This window comes from Theropithecus gelada, chromosome 10 (genome assembly GCF_003255815.1).
Source record: "Theropithecus gelada isolate Dixy chromosome 10, Tgel_1.0, whole genome shotgun sequence".
In the NCBI taxonomy this organism is placed as follows: Eukaryota; Metazoa; Chordata; class Mammalia; order Primates; family Cercopithecidae; genus Theropithecus; species Theropithecus gelada.
The window spans coordinates 31,423,597-31,439,630 of NC_037678.1; the positions used below are offsets into that span (position 1 = coordinate 31,423,597).

The 16,034-nt window shown below is 42.3% G+C and overlaps 1 protein-coding gene across 2 annotated transcripts in view; it reads right to left on the reverse strand.

Moving 5' to 3' along the window:
• Nucleotides 1–3,228: 3,228 nt before the first annotated feature.
• LOC112632532 (protein HIRA) overlaps nucleotides 3,229–16,034 on the reverse strand; it is a 221,497-nt gene continuing 208,691 nt past the window's right edge. For both annotated transcript variants that reach the window (XM_025398195.1, XM_025398194.1), the window contains one exon: nucleotides 3,229–4,093. In XM_025398195.1, the coding sequence (XP_025253980.1) occupies nucleotides 3,977–4,093 (117 nt within the window). In that variant the 3' untranslated portion in view covers nucleotides 3,229–3,976. The remainder of the gene's footprint in view (nucleotides 4,094–16,034) is intronic.

Consider the following 16,034-nt stretch of genomic DNA (forward strand, 5'->3'; position numbering starts at 1 on the left):
CTGGTCTCAAGTGATCTGTCTGCCTTGGCCTCCTAAAAGTGCTGGGATTACAGGCGTGAGCCATTGTGCCTGTCCTGAGCCATCCTTCTCCTGAGGAAAACATACTCTATCTTGAGAAAAACCAACAGACCTAGGAATAGAGTACCTAGGTTATACAGCAAGTATATGTTTAATTCTATGAGGAACAATCACGCTGTTTATCAAAGTAAATATTCTTCCTACCAGCAATGCGTGTGAGTTCCAGTTGCTCCACATCCTCACTAATACTCATTATTGTCTTTTTAAAAAATGTAAGCCATTCTGATAGATATCTGTTGTTACTATTCTTTTGCTGTACAGAAGCTTTTTGGTTTGTCTAATTTGTCTACTTTTTTGTTGTATTTGCTTTTGAGTTCTTAGTTATAATTTTTTCTTTTTTTGAGACAATCTCGCACTGTCACCCAGGCTGAAGTGCAGTGACATGATCTCGGCTCACTACAACCTGTCTCCTGGGTTCAAGTGATTCTCATTCCTCAGCCTCCGAGTAGCTGGAATTACAGGTGTGTGCCACCATGACTGGCTAATTTTTTTTTTTTTTTGAGGCGGAGTTTCACTCTCGTTGCCCAGGCTGGAGTGCAGTGGTGCAATCTTGGCTCACTGCAACCTCCACCTCCCGGGTTCAAGTGATTCTCCTACCTCAGCCTCCCAAGTATCTGGGATTACAGGCATGCGCCACCACACCTGGCTAATTTTGTATTTTAGTAGAGAGGGGGTTTGACTATGTTGGTCAGCCTGGTCTCAAACTTCGACCTCAAGTGATCCACCCACCTTGGCCTTCCAAAGTGCTGGGAATACAAGTGTGAGCCACTGTGCCCAGTTGTAGTGATAAATTCTTTGCCTAGGTATTTTTGTATTCTTATACATCATGTCAAACTTTGCTTTGCAAAGTAATTAAGTCACTTGGAAACAGTGTGATCACTTTAGGTCTTGCTTTTATTTTTTGTTAGGTGGATCTGAAGCAGTGCTGCCTTAGTCTCCTTGGACTCTCAGCTCCATTTCCTCAGCTCAAGTAGTCCACTGGGCTCTACCTCAGTTCTGCCTTCTCTTGCTGTGGTCCAGAAATTCTCTCTGGATATCAGAAAACAAAGGACAGTAATCCCTGCCAAGATGGGATACAAACAAGGCGAGCCCCACGATTGCCCAAGCGTACTACCTGGAATGTCTTTTTCTGTTTTTTCCTTTTTCTTTTTTTTCTTCAAGATGGGGACTTCCTGTGTTGCCCAGGCTGGAATGCAGTGGCGTGATCATAGCTAATTGCAGCCTTGAACTCCTGGCCTCAAGTGGTCCTCCCACCTCAGCCTCCCATGTAGCTGGGTCTCCAAGCACATGCTACTGTGCCCAGCATGGTATTCAGTGTCTTGAAACCACCATTGCATGTATTTTGACTGGCTCCTTTGGTTGTTTCAGGTAGAAGGGTCAACCTGGTCCCTGTTACTCCATCTTGTCTGTAAGTTGAAGGCCTTGATGTTTTTCTGCTTATCTCTTCATCATCTCCAGTGGTGGTAAAGTCACTCACGACTGCCATTTCCTTCAAGGGAGGAAACGTGCCAAGACTTTGCCCACACAATCCAAATTTGTCCTCATAACGATGCAGATTTTCTTTTTTTTTTTTTTGAACGGAGTCTTGCTCTGTTGCCCAGGCTGGAGTGCAGTGGCGCGATCTCGGCTCACTGCAACCTCTGCCTCCCGGGTTCAAGCAATTCTCCTGCCTCAGCCTCCCGAGTAGCTGGGATTACATGTGTGTGCCATCACGTCTGGCTAATTTTTGTATTTTTAGTAGAGACGGAGGTTTCACCATATTGGCCAGGCTGGCTCGAATTCCTGACCTCGTGAGATTAGAGGTGTGAGCCACTGTGCCCAACCCCAGTGCAGATTTTTTTAGTCTCAATCTCTATTTGACAGCTAAAAAACTGAGGCCCAGACAGGCCTGTTGGCATATATTGCTTCCTGGAGCTCCACAAAGCTCTCAGTGTCTTGCTGCATAGTTGCTAGGGGAGCTGCCTGACCTGCACAGCAAGTCTCTGGCTCTTCATTCCTTAAGGAAAAGTCCCGCGTGCAGCCTGGCTTTTTCTGTATACACACACACACACACACACACTATGCTGGCTTTATTTGGCATGCACACATGCCTGGGTCTCATCCAGTCACTTGACATCCGAGTGAGACATGGAGTAGAATGGCTGCTAGGCCAGAGATCAGTGGTCAGTTACCCAGGCCTCTGATTCCAAGTCCAAGGCTCCTTCCCCAGACTCAGACCCACACACTAGGTGGTGGTGATAAAGATCAGGACCCAGGAGTGGGTGGTACTCAGTCCTCACTGTGCTTAAAGATTCTGTGATTCTATCTCTTCTCCTGTAGATAATTTGGATCACCTTCTAATAAAATTCTAACTTTCCTGATAATTCTCCAATATGTCCAAGACTGTAAATACTGATTTCCTTTCATGAAATTGTCCAAACAGCTGCAACCCTTGGTGCACAGTATGATCTGAACCTGGGACACAGCAAGACCAGAACCATGAACCATGATGCCTCGCTTGGGAGATGACATGTGCAAGGTAACCTGTGGTGCTGTGTGACCACAGAAGTGACCACTCTACACTGTGAAATGAATTTCTGCATGGGGGATATATTAGGGTTCTCTACAGGGACAGAACTAATAGGAGATATATATAATATATATGTAAGTTTATTAAGTATTAACTTACACAATCACAAGGTCCCACAGTAGGCTGTCTGTAAGCTGAGGAGCAAGGAGAGCCAGTTCGAGTCCCAAAATTGAAGAACTTGGGAGTCCAATGTTCGAGGGCAGGAAGCATCCAGCATGGGATAAAGATGTAGGCTGGGAGGCTAAGCCAGTCTCATCTCTTCATGGTTTTCTGCCTGCTTTATATTCGTTGGCAGCTGATTAGACGGTGCCCACTTGATTAAGGGTGGGTCTGCCTTCCCCAGCCCACTGACTCAAATGTTAATCTCCTTCGGCAACACCCTCACAGACATACCCAGGATCAATACTGTATCCTTCAATCCAATCAAGTTGACACTCAGTATTAACCATGACAGGGGGGAATGAGATGACACAAAGGATCCCTTCTGGCTCTCATGTTCTGTCACCACCTACTTCAGGAGAGAGATGCACAATGCAGAGAGGATGAAAGTTAGAAGGAAAAGGCAAGAGAAATCAGGAGGGTTTGGTATTCAATGCGTGTTCATTTATTTTACACTTACAAAAGAAATCGCCCACCCCTTTGCCCCATTCCCCCAAAACAGTCTCTTTTTACAAACATTTAAAAATTAAAACCAAATGAAGATAGACAAGTTAATTTCAGTACAATTATTTTTCAGTGTAGCTGTCATAATTAGAGTTTAAATTTCCTACAAGTGACCAATGTCCAAGTGACTTATAGGGAAATCCTGATTATCGGCCAGAGGAAATTCCATATTACAAGTTAGCAAATTCTAGTACAAAAATAGTCCGTGTGTTGGAACAGCTTTCCTTTTACATAGGTCTCAGGTCAGTCTGCTGACTGCATAATACCTAACGTTTCCAGATTCTCTCTCACAAATGGCTCAATCATCACCGCTGAAGCAGCATGGCACCTGCAGCAGCAGGGGCTAGTGTCCACCTTGGGGCCGTGCTGGAGACGGCAGGCCTAGGAGTGCCTTGCTGGCCCCAGGGCACCTGGGCAGAGCTCCAGCCCTAGCTCCGCACGCGGGGCTAGGAGGGAGGGACAAGCTTCCCCCTCCTGAGGCAATGCCAGGCCCAGGACACAGGGCACATCTGCCCAGGGAGCTGGGCTGGCGCTGGTGCAGGACAGCACATCTCCTGCCAGTGTCTCCTCCCCCTACAGCCTGGTCAGGTGACAGGTGGCCCGGCGTGTCATCAGCGGCGAGAGTGTGGCCCTGCCCTTGCTGCAGCCAGGGCAGGCCGGGGCAGGCTACTTGTCCCTCAGGATGTCGAGCTGTTCCTGACACTCGGTGAAGAGGCGCTGGAATCGGAGGTTCTGCCCGATGACTGGCAGCAGCTCCTTCAGCAGCTCCCTCTTCCGCAGACCCTGTGGACAGAGTGACAGCTGAGTGCAAGTGTCAGTGAGGAGACCTAGATTGTGGGGACTTTCCTGGCCTGGCAGAGAACCTTGTGTCTGCTCACGGGAGAAGGAAAGAACAACTCCTCTGCAGGTGAGAAACTGTGAGAGAGCTGTGGGGCAAATGTGCAGGATGAAGTGGCAGGTGGAGTGGGAGCAACACAGCGTGGGGATAAAGGAGGATGAGACCAGTGCTCCTCCATCTGTGGGCACAGTCACTTACAGTGACTGAGCAGGGCCCTGACCATCCAGGGCAGGATGAGAGTAGAACATCAAGGCTTAGGGTCAGGTGGCTGGCCATTCAGGAGGGGCTGTTCCCTCATGCTGATGTTTGCCAGGGGTTTGGGGTCAAGCCCCAGGGCAAGGACATGCCTGGGGGGCACTGACTGGCTTTAGTTTTCCAGTAAAACAAATGAGGTACCAGTATCCCCTGATGTGGAGGATGTTTGGATGCTGACGAAACTATGTTTAGTTGCCCAAACATCCTCCACGTCAGGGCATATTGGCACACCACAGTCTGAAACAAGCATTGCCAGTTGGGGTCTCTGCTGCACAGACCAAAAGAGCAGACTCCTGAGCAGTACGGCTGCTCCAAAGGGAAAACTACCAGTCAGACAACTTTAACACTGGAAGAGAAGGCCTAAGATCTTGAATTAACAGTGACAGATACACTTGCAACAAGACTAGAAGTGACAGTAAAGAACAAGTGTAAATACGAGGTTTGAGTAACACAGAAGTTGTTAGAGATGGGATAAGCAGGAGAATGGCTGCTGCTGACAACCAACTTTGATGGAGAAGCAGCCCACGCTCCAACAGGGAGGCTCTGACACCAGAGTGCTGTAGTCAGACCAGAAATTGTATGGTTTTGCAAAGCCTGAAATGTTTACTATCTGGTCCTTTACAGAAAAGTTCGTGAACTCCTAAAATACATCATGTTTTCTGACTAAAATAATTGAGTAAAACTCACAAGTCAAAGGGGAATTCAAATTAAGTGAAATTAAAAATGACTTACAAGAGAATGGTTAAAAAAAAAAACACAAAATACTCCAAAAGTGGTGAGACTCAGCAAAAGTGGGCACTTTAGAGGCATTTAGAAACAACAGCTTATACTGTATTAGAGAACATGAAAGAATGACAAACCAAGACTCCAACCTAAAGCCATCAGGGGAAAGTAAAAAAAAAAAAAAAAAAAAAGACTAAAGAAAAAAACAACACGAAAAGAACCCCATTTTTTAAAAAAGGAGATAATAAACATTGAAATAAATAGAAAACAAAGATTTAATAGAGAAGATTTATAAAAACAATTTTATTTTATTTTTTTTGAGACAGGGTCTAGCTCTGTTGCCCAGGCTGGAGTGTAGTGATACAATTGTAGCTCACTGCAGCCTCAACCTCCCAGGCTCAAGTGATCCTCCTGCCTCAGCTACTCGAGTAGCTGGGACTATACGTGTGTGCCACCATGTCTGGCTAATTTTTATATTTTTAGTAGAGTGGGGTTTCACCATGTTGGCCAGGCTGGTCTCAAACTCCTGAGCTCAAGTGATGCTCCTGCCTTGTTCTCCCAAAGTGCTGGGATTAAAGGCATAAGCCACTGTGCCTGGCAAAAGTCATTTCTTGAAAAGACTAATAGAGAAACGTCCGGCAGGATTAATCTAGAAAGAGAGAAAAAGCTTAAAGAAATAATATTAGAAATAAAGAAGAGACATACCTACAGATATAGAAGAAAGAAAAAGTTATGATTACTATCAACTTTATGCTAAGAAATTTGAACATTTAGAGAAAATGGAGAGATTCCTAGAAAAATATAATGTATCAAAACTAGCTCACAAAGAAATAGAAAGGAAGGCCGGGCGCGGTGGCTCAAGCCTGTAATCCCAGCACTTTGGGAGGCCGAGACGGGCGGATCACGAGGTCAGGAGATCGAGACCATCCTGGCTAACACGGTGAAACCCCGTCTCTACTAAAAAATACAAAAAACTAGCCGGGTGCGGTGGCGGGCACCTGTAGTCCCAGCTACTCGGGAGGCTGAGGCAGGAGAATGGCGTGAACCCGGGAGGCGGAGCTTGCAGTGAGCCGAGATCCGGCCATTGCACTCCAGCCTGGGCGGCAGAGTGAGACTCCGTCTCAAAAAAAAAAAAAAAAAAAAAAAAAAAAAGAAATAGAAAGGAAGAGTTAATTATTACCACAAAGAAAACATCAGGAATACTATTTTAAAACTGACATCTAAGAAACTTCCAAGGATGAGATTTTCTCTTTGTCTTTCTCACAGTTTGACTATAATGTGTCTCAGTGCAGGTTCCTTTGGGATTTTCCTACTTAGAGTTCACTGAGGCTCTTGTATTAGTAGATCCACATCTTTCCTCAAATTTGGAAAATTTCAGCCAGTATTTCTTCAAATACTCTCTCTCTCTTACACTTCCAGAACTCCCATTATGGATACATGGGTATACTTGGATGGTGTCTGATAAGTTTCTTAGACTCTGTTTGCTTTTATTCATTCTATTTTCTTTTTGCACCTCATACTTGACAGTTTCAAATGACCTATTTTTAAGTTTGCTGATTCTCCCTTTTGCCTGCTGGAGTCTGCTGTTGAACCCTTGTAGTGAACTTTTCAATTCCGTTATTGTATTTTTAAACTCCAGATTTCTGTTTAGCTCTTTTTTTTGGAATTTCTATCTCCTTGTTGATACTCTCATTTTCTTTTTTTTTTCCTTGAGATGGAGCCTCGCTCTGTTGCCCAGGCTGGAGTGCAGTGGCGTGATCTTGGCTCACTGTAAGCTCTGCCTCCCGGGTTCACACCATTCTCCTGCCTCAGCCTCCCGAGTAGCTGGGACTACAGGCGCCAGCCACAAAGCCCAGCTAATTTTTTTTTGTATTTTTAATAGAGACAGGGTTTCACTGTGTTAGCCAGGATGGTCTTCATCTCATGACCTTGTGATCTGCCCGCCTTGGCCTCCCAAAGTGCTGGGATTACAGGCATGAGCCACCGTGCCCGGCCCTCATTTTCTTTTTTCTTTCCTTTTTTTTTTTTTTTTGAGACGGAGTCTCGCTCTGTCGCCCAGGCTGGAGTGCAGTGGCGCGATCTGGGCTCACTGCAAGCTCTGCCTCCCTGGTTCAGGCCATTCTTCTGCCTCAGCCTCCTGAGTAGCTGGGACTACAGGCGCCCGCCACCTTGCCCGGCTAGTTTTTTGTATTCTTTTGAGTAGAGACGGGGTTTCACTGTGTTAGCCAGGATGGTCTCGATCTCCTGACCTCGTGATCCGCCCGTCTTGGCCTCCCAAAGTGCTGGGATTACAGGCTTGAGCCACTGCGCTCGGCCTCATTTTCTTTATATATAGTTTTCCTGATTTTGTTTAGTTGTCTGTATTCTCCTTGAGCATTTTTTAAGACATTTATTTTAAAGTCTTATGTCTGCCGGGCACGACGGCTCATGCCTGTAATCTCAGCACTTTGGGAGGCCAAGGCGGGCAGATCACTTGAGGCCAGGAGTTTGAAACCAGCGTAGCCAACATGGTGAAACCCAATCTCTACTAAAAATACAAAAATTAGGCCAGGCACGGTGGCTCATGCCTGTAATCCCAGCACTTTGGGAGGCCGAGGCGGATGGATCACTTGAGGTCAGGAGTTCGAGACCAGTCTGGCCAAAATGGCGAAACCTCATCTCTACTAAAAATACAAAAATTAGCCAGGACTGGCCTCAGGTGATCCACCTGCATTGGCCTCCCAAAGTGCTGGAATTAAGGCATGAACCACCGCACCTGGCAGTCCTTTTACTTTTAAGCTATTATATTATTACATGTAAGCTGGGTTTCTTATAAGCAATGTACAGCTGGTTGTTTTTCAATCTGATCTGATAATCTATGCTTTTTAATTTAGACTTATATTTAATGATTATTGATATATTAGGGTTTAAATCTACCATCCTATGTATCTGTTTTGCTGCCTTCTTTTGAATGAATTTATTATTTTTCTATCATTCCATTTTGTCCATTTGTTAGCTTTTTAGCTATAGTTCTTTTCACTGTTTTGGGATTTGCATGTGTATGTGCATGAGTTTTATGTTTTGGTTTTTTTTGGTGGTTGCTCTAGGGCATATAACATACAGTATATAACATACGGTACATGGCTTTACTTATCGTAGTCTGTCTTCAACTATTATGATATCACTTTGCATAATGTGTAAAAATCTTTTAATGGTATACTTTCATATCCCCACTCCTGGCCTCTGTGATACTGCTGTCTGCTGTCATGCCACTTCACTTCTACATATGTTATTATTACAAACTACATTTTCATTATTTGGCTTAAAAAGGCAGAACTCTTTGACTTTTTTTTTTTTTTTTTTAAGACAGGGTCTCATGCTCTGTTGCCCAGGCTGGAGTGCAGTGGCATGATCTTGGCTCACTGCAACCTCTGCCTCTCAGGTTCAAGCAATTCTCGTGTCTTAGCCTCCTAAGTAGCTGGGATTACAGCTATGTGCCACCATACCCAGCTAATTTTTGTATTTCTAGTAGAGATGGGGTTTCGCCATATCGGCCAGGCTGGTCTTGAACTCCTGGCCTCAAGTGATTGGTCCACCTCGGCCTCCCAAAGTTCTGGGATTACAGGCGTGAGCCACCGTGCCCAACCAGAACTTTTTTACATTTTGACATTTAGATTAACACTTTTGACATTTAATTCTTAACCCTTTGGAGGTATATTTTTATGAACTGAAGATCTACTTCTCAGTTACATATAAATAACCAGTTTGCCAAACTCCATTTATTATTGAATAGCTCCCCCCAATTTTCCCCACTGTATCTGTTTTGTCTTCTCGCTTATATAGCAAAGTGTCTAAATTATCCCTGCTTCATAATAAACCCAAATATCTGGTAGCATAGTGAATGTCTTAACTATTCTTGGCTTTCTACACCTACGTATAAATTGTAGAATTAGCTTGTCAAGTGTCACTGAAACCTCTAGCTGGCATTTGATTAGAGATGCATTGAGTCAGCAGGTCTATTTAGAAATGGTTGGCATCTTTACTGTACTGCACTTTCTCATCATTTGTCCAGGTTTTCTTTAATGACTTTAAGTAAACGTTTATAATTCTTAGCATATAGGCTATGCACATCCTTTGTTAGATTTATTCTTAGATACTTTATTATTCTCAAAAGAGACAATCTTGAAAGTGGCGAGAGAAAAGTGACTCATGAGAGGAATTTGAAGTTTGTGAAGAACTACATGCACAATTGCTGGCTTCAAGAAGATGGAGGAGGCCGGTGGAAAGCTAACAAGGAAATGAATTCTGCTATTCCAATAACGACTGAGCTTGGAAGAGGACCTTGAACCCTAGGTGATCTCATCTGGTCAATAATTTGAGTAGAGAACTCAGGAATCACTGCAAAAGCAAACCAGGAAAACCGAAAGAAATTACAGATCCTTTGAAAGAAGTGGCAGGCTGCTATAAATTCCACAAGACAGGTGAAAAACTCTGGTGCTCTCTCAAAAGTGCCACCTACTGGCTGGAGGCCAACCAACTCAGGACATTACAGCAAGTCATAACAGAACAACCCTACTCCAAGGAAGGACAAAAACAACAGCTAATTCCACTGCCTGCAACATCCTTGCTAACCAGCGGTCCCGAGTGTGTCCACGTGATAACTTCACTGGTAGCACAACCAGCATTTGAGAAAGCCGGCACACTAAACATATCTACAAACAAGGACTCTCACAGAGTCTACGCCATTCCCCTGGCACCTCCACCACAGCAGGTGCTGGTTATCTACAGCTGGGAGACCTAAAGATGGATCACATCACCAGATTCCTTGCAAATGTTCCCCAGCATCAGCCCAGAGCCAGGTAGCCCCACTGGGTGGTTAGACCCAGAAGGGCAATAATAATCACCGCAGTCTGGAAGTAACCAAATCAAGGGATTACCCTGTGGGACAAAATAATCTGAACAGCAGACTCTGAGTTCCAGATTTTTCCACTGAAGTGTTCTACCCAAATGAGAAGTAATCAGAAAAGTAATTCTGGTAATAAACAAGGTTCTATAACACCTCCAAAAGACCACACTAGCTCCCCAGCAATGGATCCAAACCAAGAAGACCAATTACAAAGTACATTTTCATTATTTGGCCTAAAAAGGTAGAACTTTTTGGTTTCTTCTTTTTCTTTTTTTTTGAGACAGGGTCTTGCTCTATTGCCCAGGCTGGAGTGCAGTGGCATGATCTCTGAATTGCCAAAGAATTCAGAAGGCTGATTATTAAGCTACTCAAGGAGATACCAAAGGTGAAAATCAACTTAAAGAAATTTTTAAAAATATATAGGATATGGATGAAAAATGCTCCAGAGAAATCGACATCATAAAGAAAAAAATCAAAAAATCAAAAATCGAAACTTCTGGAAATGAAAGACACACTTGAGAAATACAAAATGTACTGGAAAGTTTCAACAATAGAATCGAAGAAGCAGAAGAGAGAACTTCAGAATTCGAAGACAAGACTTTGAATGAGACAAAGACAAAGAAAAAATAATTTTTTAAAAAAATGAACAAAGCCTCCAAGAAATTTGGGATGTTAAATGGTCAAACCTAAGAATAAAAATAAGTGGTATTCCTAAGAAGAGAAATCTAAAAGGCTGAAAAACATATTTGGGGGATAGTTGAGGAAAGCTTCCCTGACCTTGCTAGACATCCAAATACAAGAAGCTCAAAGAACACCTGGGAAATTTATCACAAAAAGATCATCACCCAGGTACACAGTCATTAGGTTATCTAAAGTCAAGACAAAGGAAAGATTCTTAAGAGCTGTAAGGCAAAAGCATCAGGTAACCTATACACAAAAGCCTATCAGATTTTTTTTTTGAGACAGAGTCTTGCTTTGTCCTCCAGGCTGGAGTACAGTGGTGCAGTCTTGGCTCACTGCAATCTCTGCCTCCCGGGTTCACGCAATTCTCCTGCCTCAGCCTCCCGAGTAGCTGGGACTACAGCTGCCTGGCACCAGGCCTGGATAATTTTTGTATTTTTATTAGAGGTGGGGTTTCACTGTGTTGGCCAGGCTGGTCTTGAACTTCTGACCTTAAAATGATCCACCCACCTTGGCCTAAGTGTTGGGATTACAGGAATGAGCCACTGCGCCCGGCCAGAATACCTATCAGATTAACAGCAGATTTCTCAGCAGATACCCTACAAGCCAGAAGGGTTTGGGTTCCTATTTTTAGCTTTCTCAAACAAAATAACTGTCAGCCAAGAATTTAGTGTCCAGCAAAATTAAGGGTCATAAATGAAGAAGGCATAAAGTCTTTTTCAGACAAACAAATGCTGAGAGAATTTGCCACTACCAAGCCAGTAGTACAAGAAATGCTAAAAGGAGTTCTAAATCTTGAAACAAAACCTTGAAATACACCAAAATAGAACTTCCTTAAAGCACAAACCTCACAGGGCCTATAAAACAATAACAAAATGAAAAAACAAAAAAACAAGGTATTCAGGTAAAAACAAGCATGGTAAATAAAACTACCTCACATCTCGATACTAACGTTGAATGTAAATAGCCTAAGTGCTCCACTTAAAAGATACAGAATGGCAGGATGCATACAAATCCACCAACCAAATATCTACTAACACATATGGACTCACATGAACTGAGGGTAAAGGGGTGAAAAAAGATATTCCATGCAAATAGAAACCAAAAGCGAGCAGAAATAGCTATTCTTATATAAGACAAAACAGACTTTAAAGCAACAATAGTTGAAAAAGACAAAAAGGGACATTACAAAATGATAAAAGGATCGGTCCAACAGGAAAATATCACAATCCTAAATATATATGCACCTAACATGGGAGCTCCCAAGTTTATAAAACAATTAGTACTCAACATAAGAAATGAGATACACAACAACACAATAACAGTGGGAGACTTCAGCACTCCACTGACAGCACTAGACACGTTATCAAGACAGAAAGTCAACAAAGAAACAATGGACTTAAACTATACCCTAGAACAAATGGACTTAACAGATATATACAGAACATTCTCCCCAACAACTGCAGAATATACATTCTTTTCATCAGCACATGGAACATTCTCCAAGAAAAACCGTATGATAGGCCACAAAACAAGTCTCAATAAACTTAAGAAAATCGAAATTATATCAAGTACCCTCTCAGACAACAGTAAAATAAAATTGGAAATTAACTCCAGAAGGGACCCTCAAAACTACACAAATACATGGAAATTAAATAATCTGCTCCTGAATGATCTTTGGATAAACAATGAAATCAAGATGGAAATTAAAAAGTTTTATGAACTGAATGATAATAATGACACAGCTTATCAAAACCTCTGGGACACAGCAAAAGTGGTGCTAAGAGGAAAGTTCATAGCATTAAACGCGTACATCAAAAAGTCTGAAAGAGGCCAAGCACGATGGCTCATGTCTGTAATCCCAGCAATTTTGGAGGCCAAGGCAGGAGGATCACTTGAGGTCAGGAGTTCAAGACCAGCCTGGCCAATATGCCGAAACCCCGTCTCTACTAAAAATACAAAAAAATTAGCTGGGTGTGGTGACGCATGCCTGTAGTCCCAGCTACTTGGGAGGCTGATGCCTGAGAATTGCTTGAACCTGGGAGGCAGAGGTTGTAGTGAGCTGAGATGCACCATTGCACTCCAGCCTCGGCAACACAGCAAGACTCCGTCTCAAAAAAAAAAAAAGATCCAATTAAGCTAAATTAGAAACAAAATGGAAGATATTACAACTGATACCACAGAAATAGAAAAGATCATTCAAGACTACTATGAACACCTTTATGCACACAAACTAGAAAATCTAGAGGAAATGGATAAATTCCTGGAAATATATAACCCTCCTAGATTAAATTAGGAAAAAATAGAAACTTTGAATAGACCAATAACAAGTGGCAAGGCTGAAACAGTAATTTAAAAATTGCCAACAACAAAAAAAGTCCAGGACCAGATGGATTGACAGCTGAGTTATATTGAACATTCAAAGAATTGGTACCAATCTTACTGAAGCTATTACAAAAGATAGAGAAAGAAGGAATCTCCCTAAATCACTCTACGAAGCCAGTATCACCCTAATACCAAAACCAGGAAAGGACATAACAAAAATGAAATCTACAGACCAATATCCCTGGTGAACATAGATGCAAAAATCCTCAACAAAATACTAGCTAATCGAATCCAATGGTGTATCAAAAGGATAATACACCATGATCAAGTGGGTTTCATACCAGGGATGCAGGGAAGACTTAACGTACGCAAGTTAATAAATGAGATACATCACATAAACAGATTTAAAAATAAAAATCATACAATCATCTCAATAGATGCAGAAAAAGCATCTGACAAAATCCAGCATGCCTTTGATTAAAACCCTCAGCAAAACCGTCACAGAACGGAAATACCTCAAGATAATAAAAGTCATCTATGACAAACCCAGAGCCAACTTTACACTGAACGGGGAAAAGATAAAAGTGAGAACTCAAACAGACAAGGATGCCCATTGTCCCCACTGCTATTCAACATTGTACTGGAAATCCTAGCCAGGGCAAACAGACAAGAGAAAGAAATAAAGGGCATCCAAATATGTAAAGGGGAAGTCAAAATATCGCTGTTTGCCAATGATATGATCGTATACATAGAAAACCCTAAACACTCATCCAAAAAGCTCCTAGATCTAATAAATGAATTCAGCAAGGTTTCAGGGTACAAAATCAATGTACACAAATCAGTAGCATTGCTGTATACCAACAACAACCAAGCTGAGAATCAAATCAAGAACCCCTTGTTACAACAGCTGCAAATAAAATAAAATAAAATACTTAAGAATATACCTAACCAAGGATGTGAAAGATCTCTACAAGAAAAACTGAAAAACTGATTGCTGAAAGAAATCACAGACAACACAAACAAATGGAAACATATCCAATGCTCATGATGGGTAGAATAAAAAATGACCATACTGCTAAGAGCAATCTACAGATTCAATGCAATTCCCATCAAACTACCATGATTATTCTTCACAGAACTAGAAAAAAACCCCTAAAATTCACATGAAACCACAGCAGGGCGTGGTGGCTCACGTCTGTAATCCCAGCACTTTGGGAGGCTAAGGTGGGCAGATCACTTGAGCCCAGGAGGTCGAGACCAGCCTGGGTAACATTGTGAAACCCTGTCTTTACAAAACTTACAAAAATTAGCTGGGTGTGCTGGCACGTGCTGCAGTCCCAGCTACTCAGGAGGTTGAGGTGCAGGATCACTTGAGCCTTGGAGGCAGAGTTTGCAATGAGCCAAGATTGTGCCACTGCACTCCAACCTGGGTGACAGAGTGGGACTCCGTCTCAAAAAAAAAAAAAAAAAAAAATCATATGGAACAAAAAAGAGCCCAAATAGCCAAAGCAAGATAAGCTGGAGGCATCATATTTACCCAACATCAAACTATACTACAAGGATATTGTTACCACCAAAACAGCATGGTACTGGTATAAAAATAGGCACATAGACCAATGGAACAGAATAGAGAACCCAGAAATAAAGCCAAATACTTACAGCCAACAGATCTGCAACAAAACAAACAAAAATATAGAGTGCAGAACAAACACCCCATTCAAGAAATGGTGCTGGGATAACTGGCAAGGCACATATAGAAGAATGAAGCTGGATCCTCATCTCTCACCTTATACAAATATCAACTCAAGATGGATCGAAGACTTAAATCTATGATCTGAAATCACAACAATTCTAGAAGATAACATCGGAAAAACTCTTCTATACATTGGCTTAGGCAAATAGTTCATGACTACGAACCCAAAAGCAAATGCTACAAAAACAAAGATAAATAGATGGGACCTGATTAAACTTAAAAGCTTCTGCACAGAAAAAGAAATAATCAGCAGAGTAAACAGACAACCCACAGAGTGGGAGAAAATTTTGCAAACTATGCATCTGACAAAGGACTAATATCTGGAATCTACAAGGAACTCAAACAAATCATCAAGAAAAAACCAAATAACCCCATTCAAAAGTGGGCAAAGAACATGAATAGACAATTCTCAAAAGAAGATATACAAATGGCCAATAAACACATGAAAAATATGCTCAACATCACTAATTATCAGGGAAATGCAAATCAAAACCACAATGACATACCACCTTACTCCTGCAAGAATGGCCATAATTAAAAAATAAAAAAAAATAGATATTAGCATGGAGGTGGTGAAAAGGGAACGCTTTTACACTGCTGATGGGAATGTAAACTAGTACAACCATTATGGAAAACAGTATGGGGACTCTTTCTGGAGACAGATTCTCACTCTGTCACCCAGGCTGGAATGCAGTGGCACGATCTTGGCTCACTGGAACCTCTGCCTCCTGGGTTCAAGTGATTCTCCTGCTTCAGCCTCTGGAGTAGCTGGGACTACAGGCACGTGCCTCCATGGCTGGCTAATTTTTTATATTTTTAGTAGAGACAGGGTTTCATCATGTTGGCTGGGCTGGTCTTGAACTCCTGACCTTAGGTGATCTTCCTGCCTTGGCCTCCCAAAGTGCTGGGATTACAGGCATGAGTTACTGCACCTGGCCAGAGATTCCTTAAAGAACTAAAAGCAGAACTACCATTTGATCCAGCAATCCCATTACTGTGTATCTACCCAGCGGAAAAGAAGTCATTATGTGAACAATACACTTGTACACACGTTTATAGCAGCACCATTTGCAATTGCAAAAATACGGAACCAGTCTAAATGCCCATCAACCAATGAGTGGACAAAGAAAATGTGGTATATATACACCATGGAATACTCCTCAGCCTTAAAAAGGAATGAAATAATGGCATTCACAGCAACCTAGATGGAGTTGGAGACCATTATTCTAAGTGAAGTAACTCAAGAATGGAAAATCAAACATTA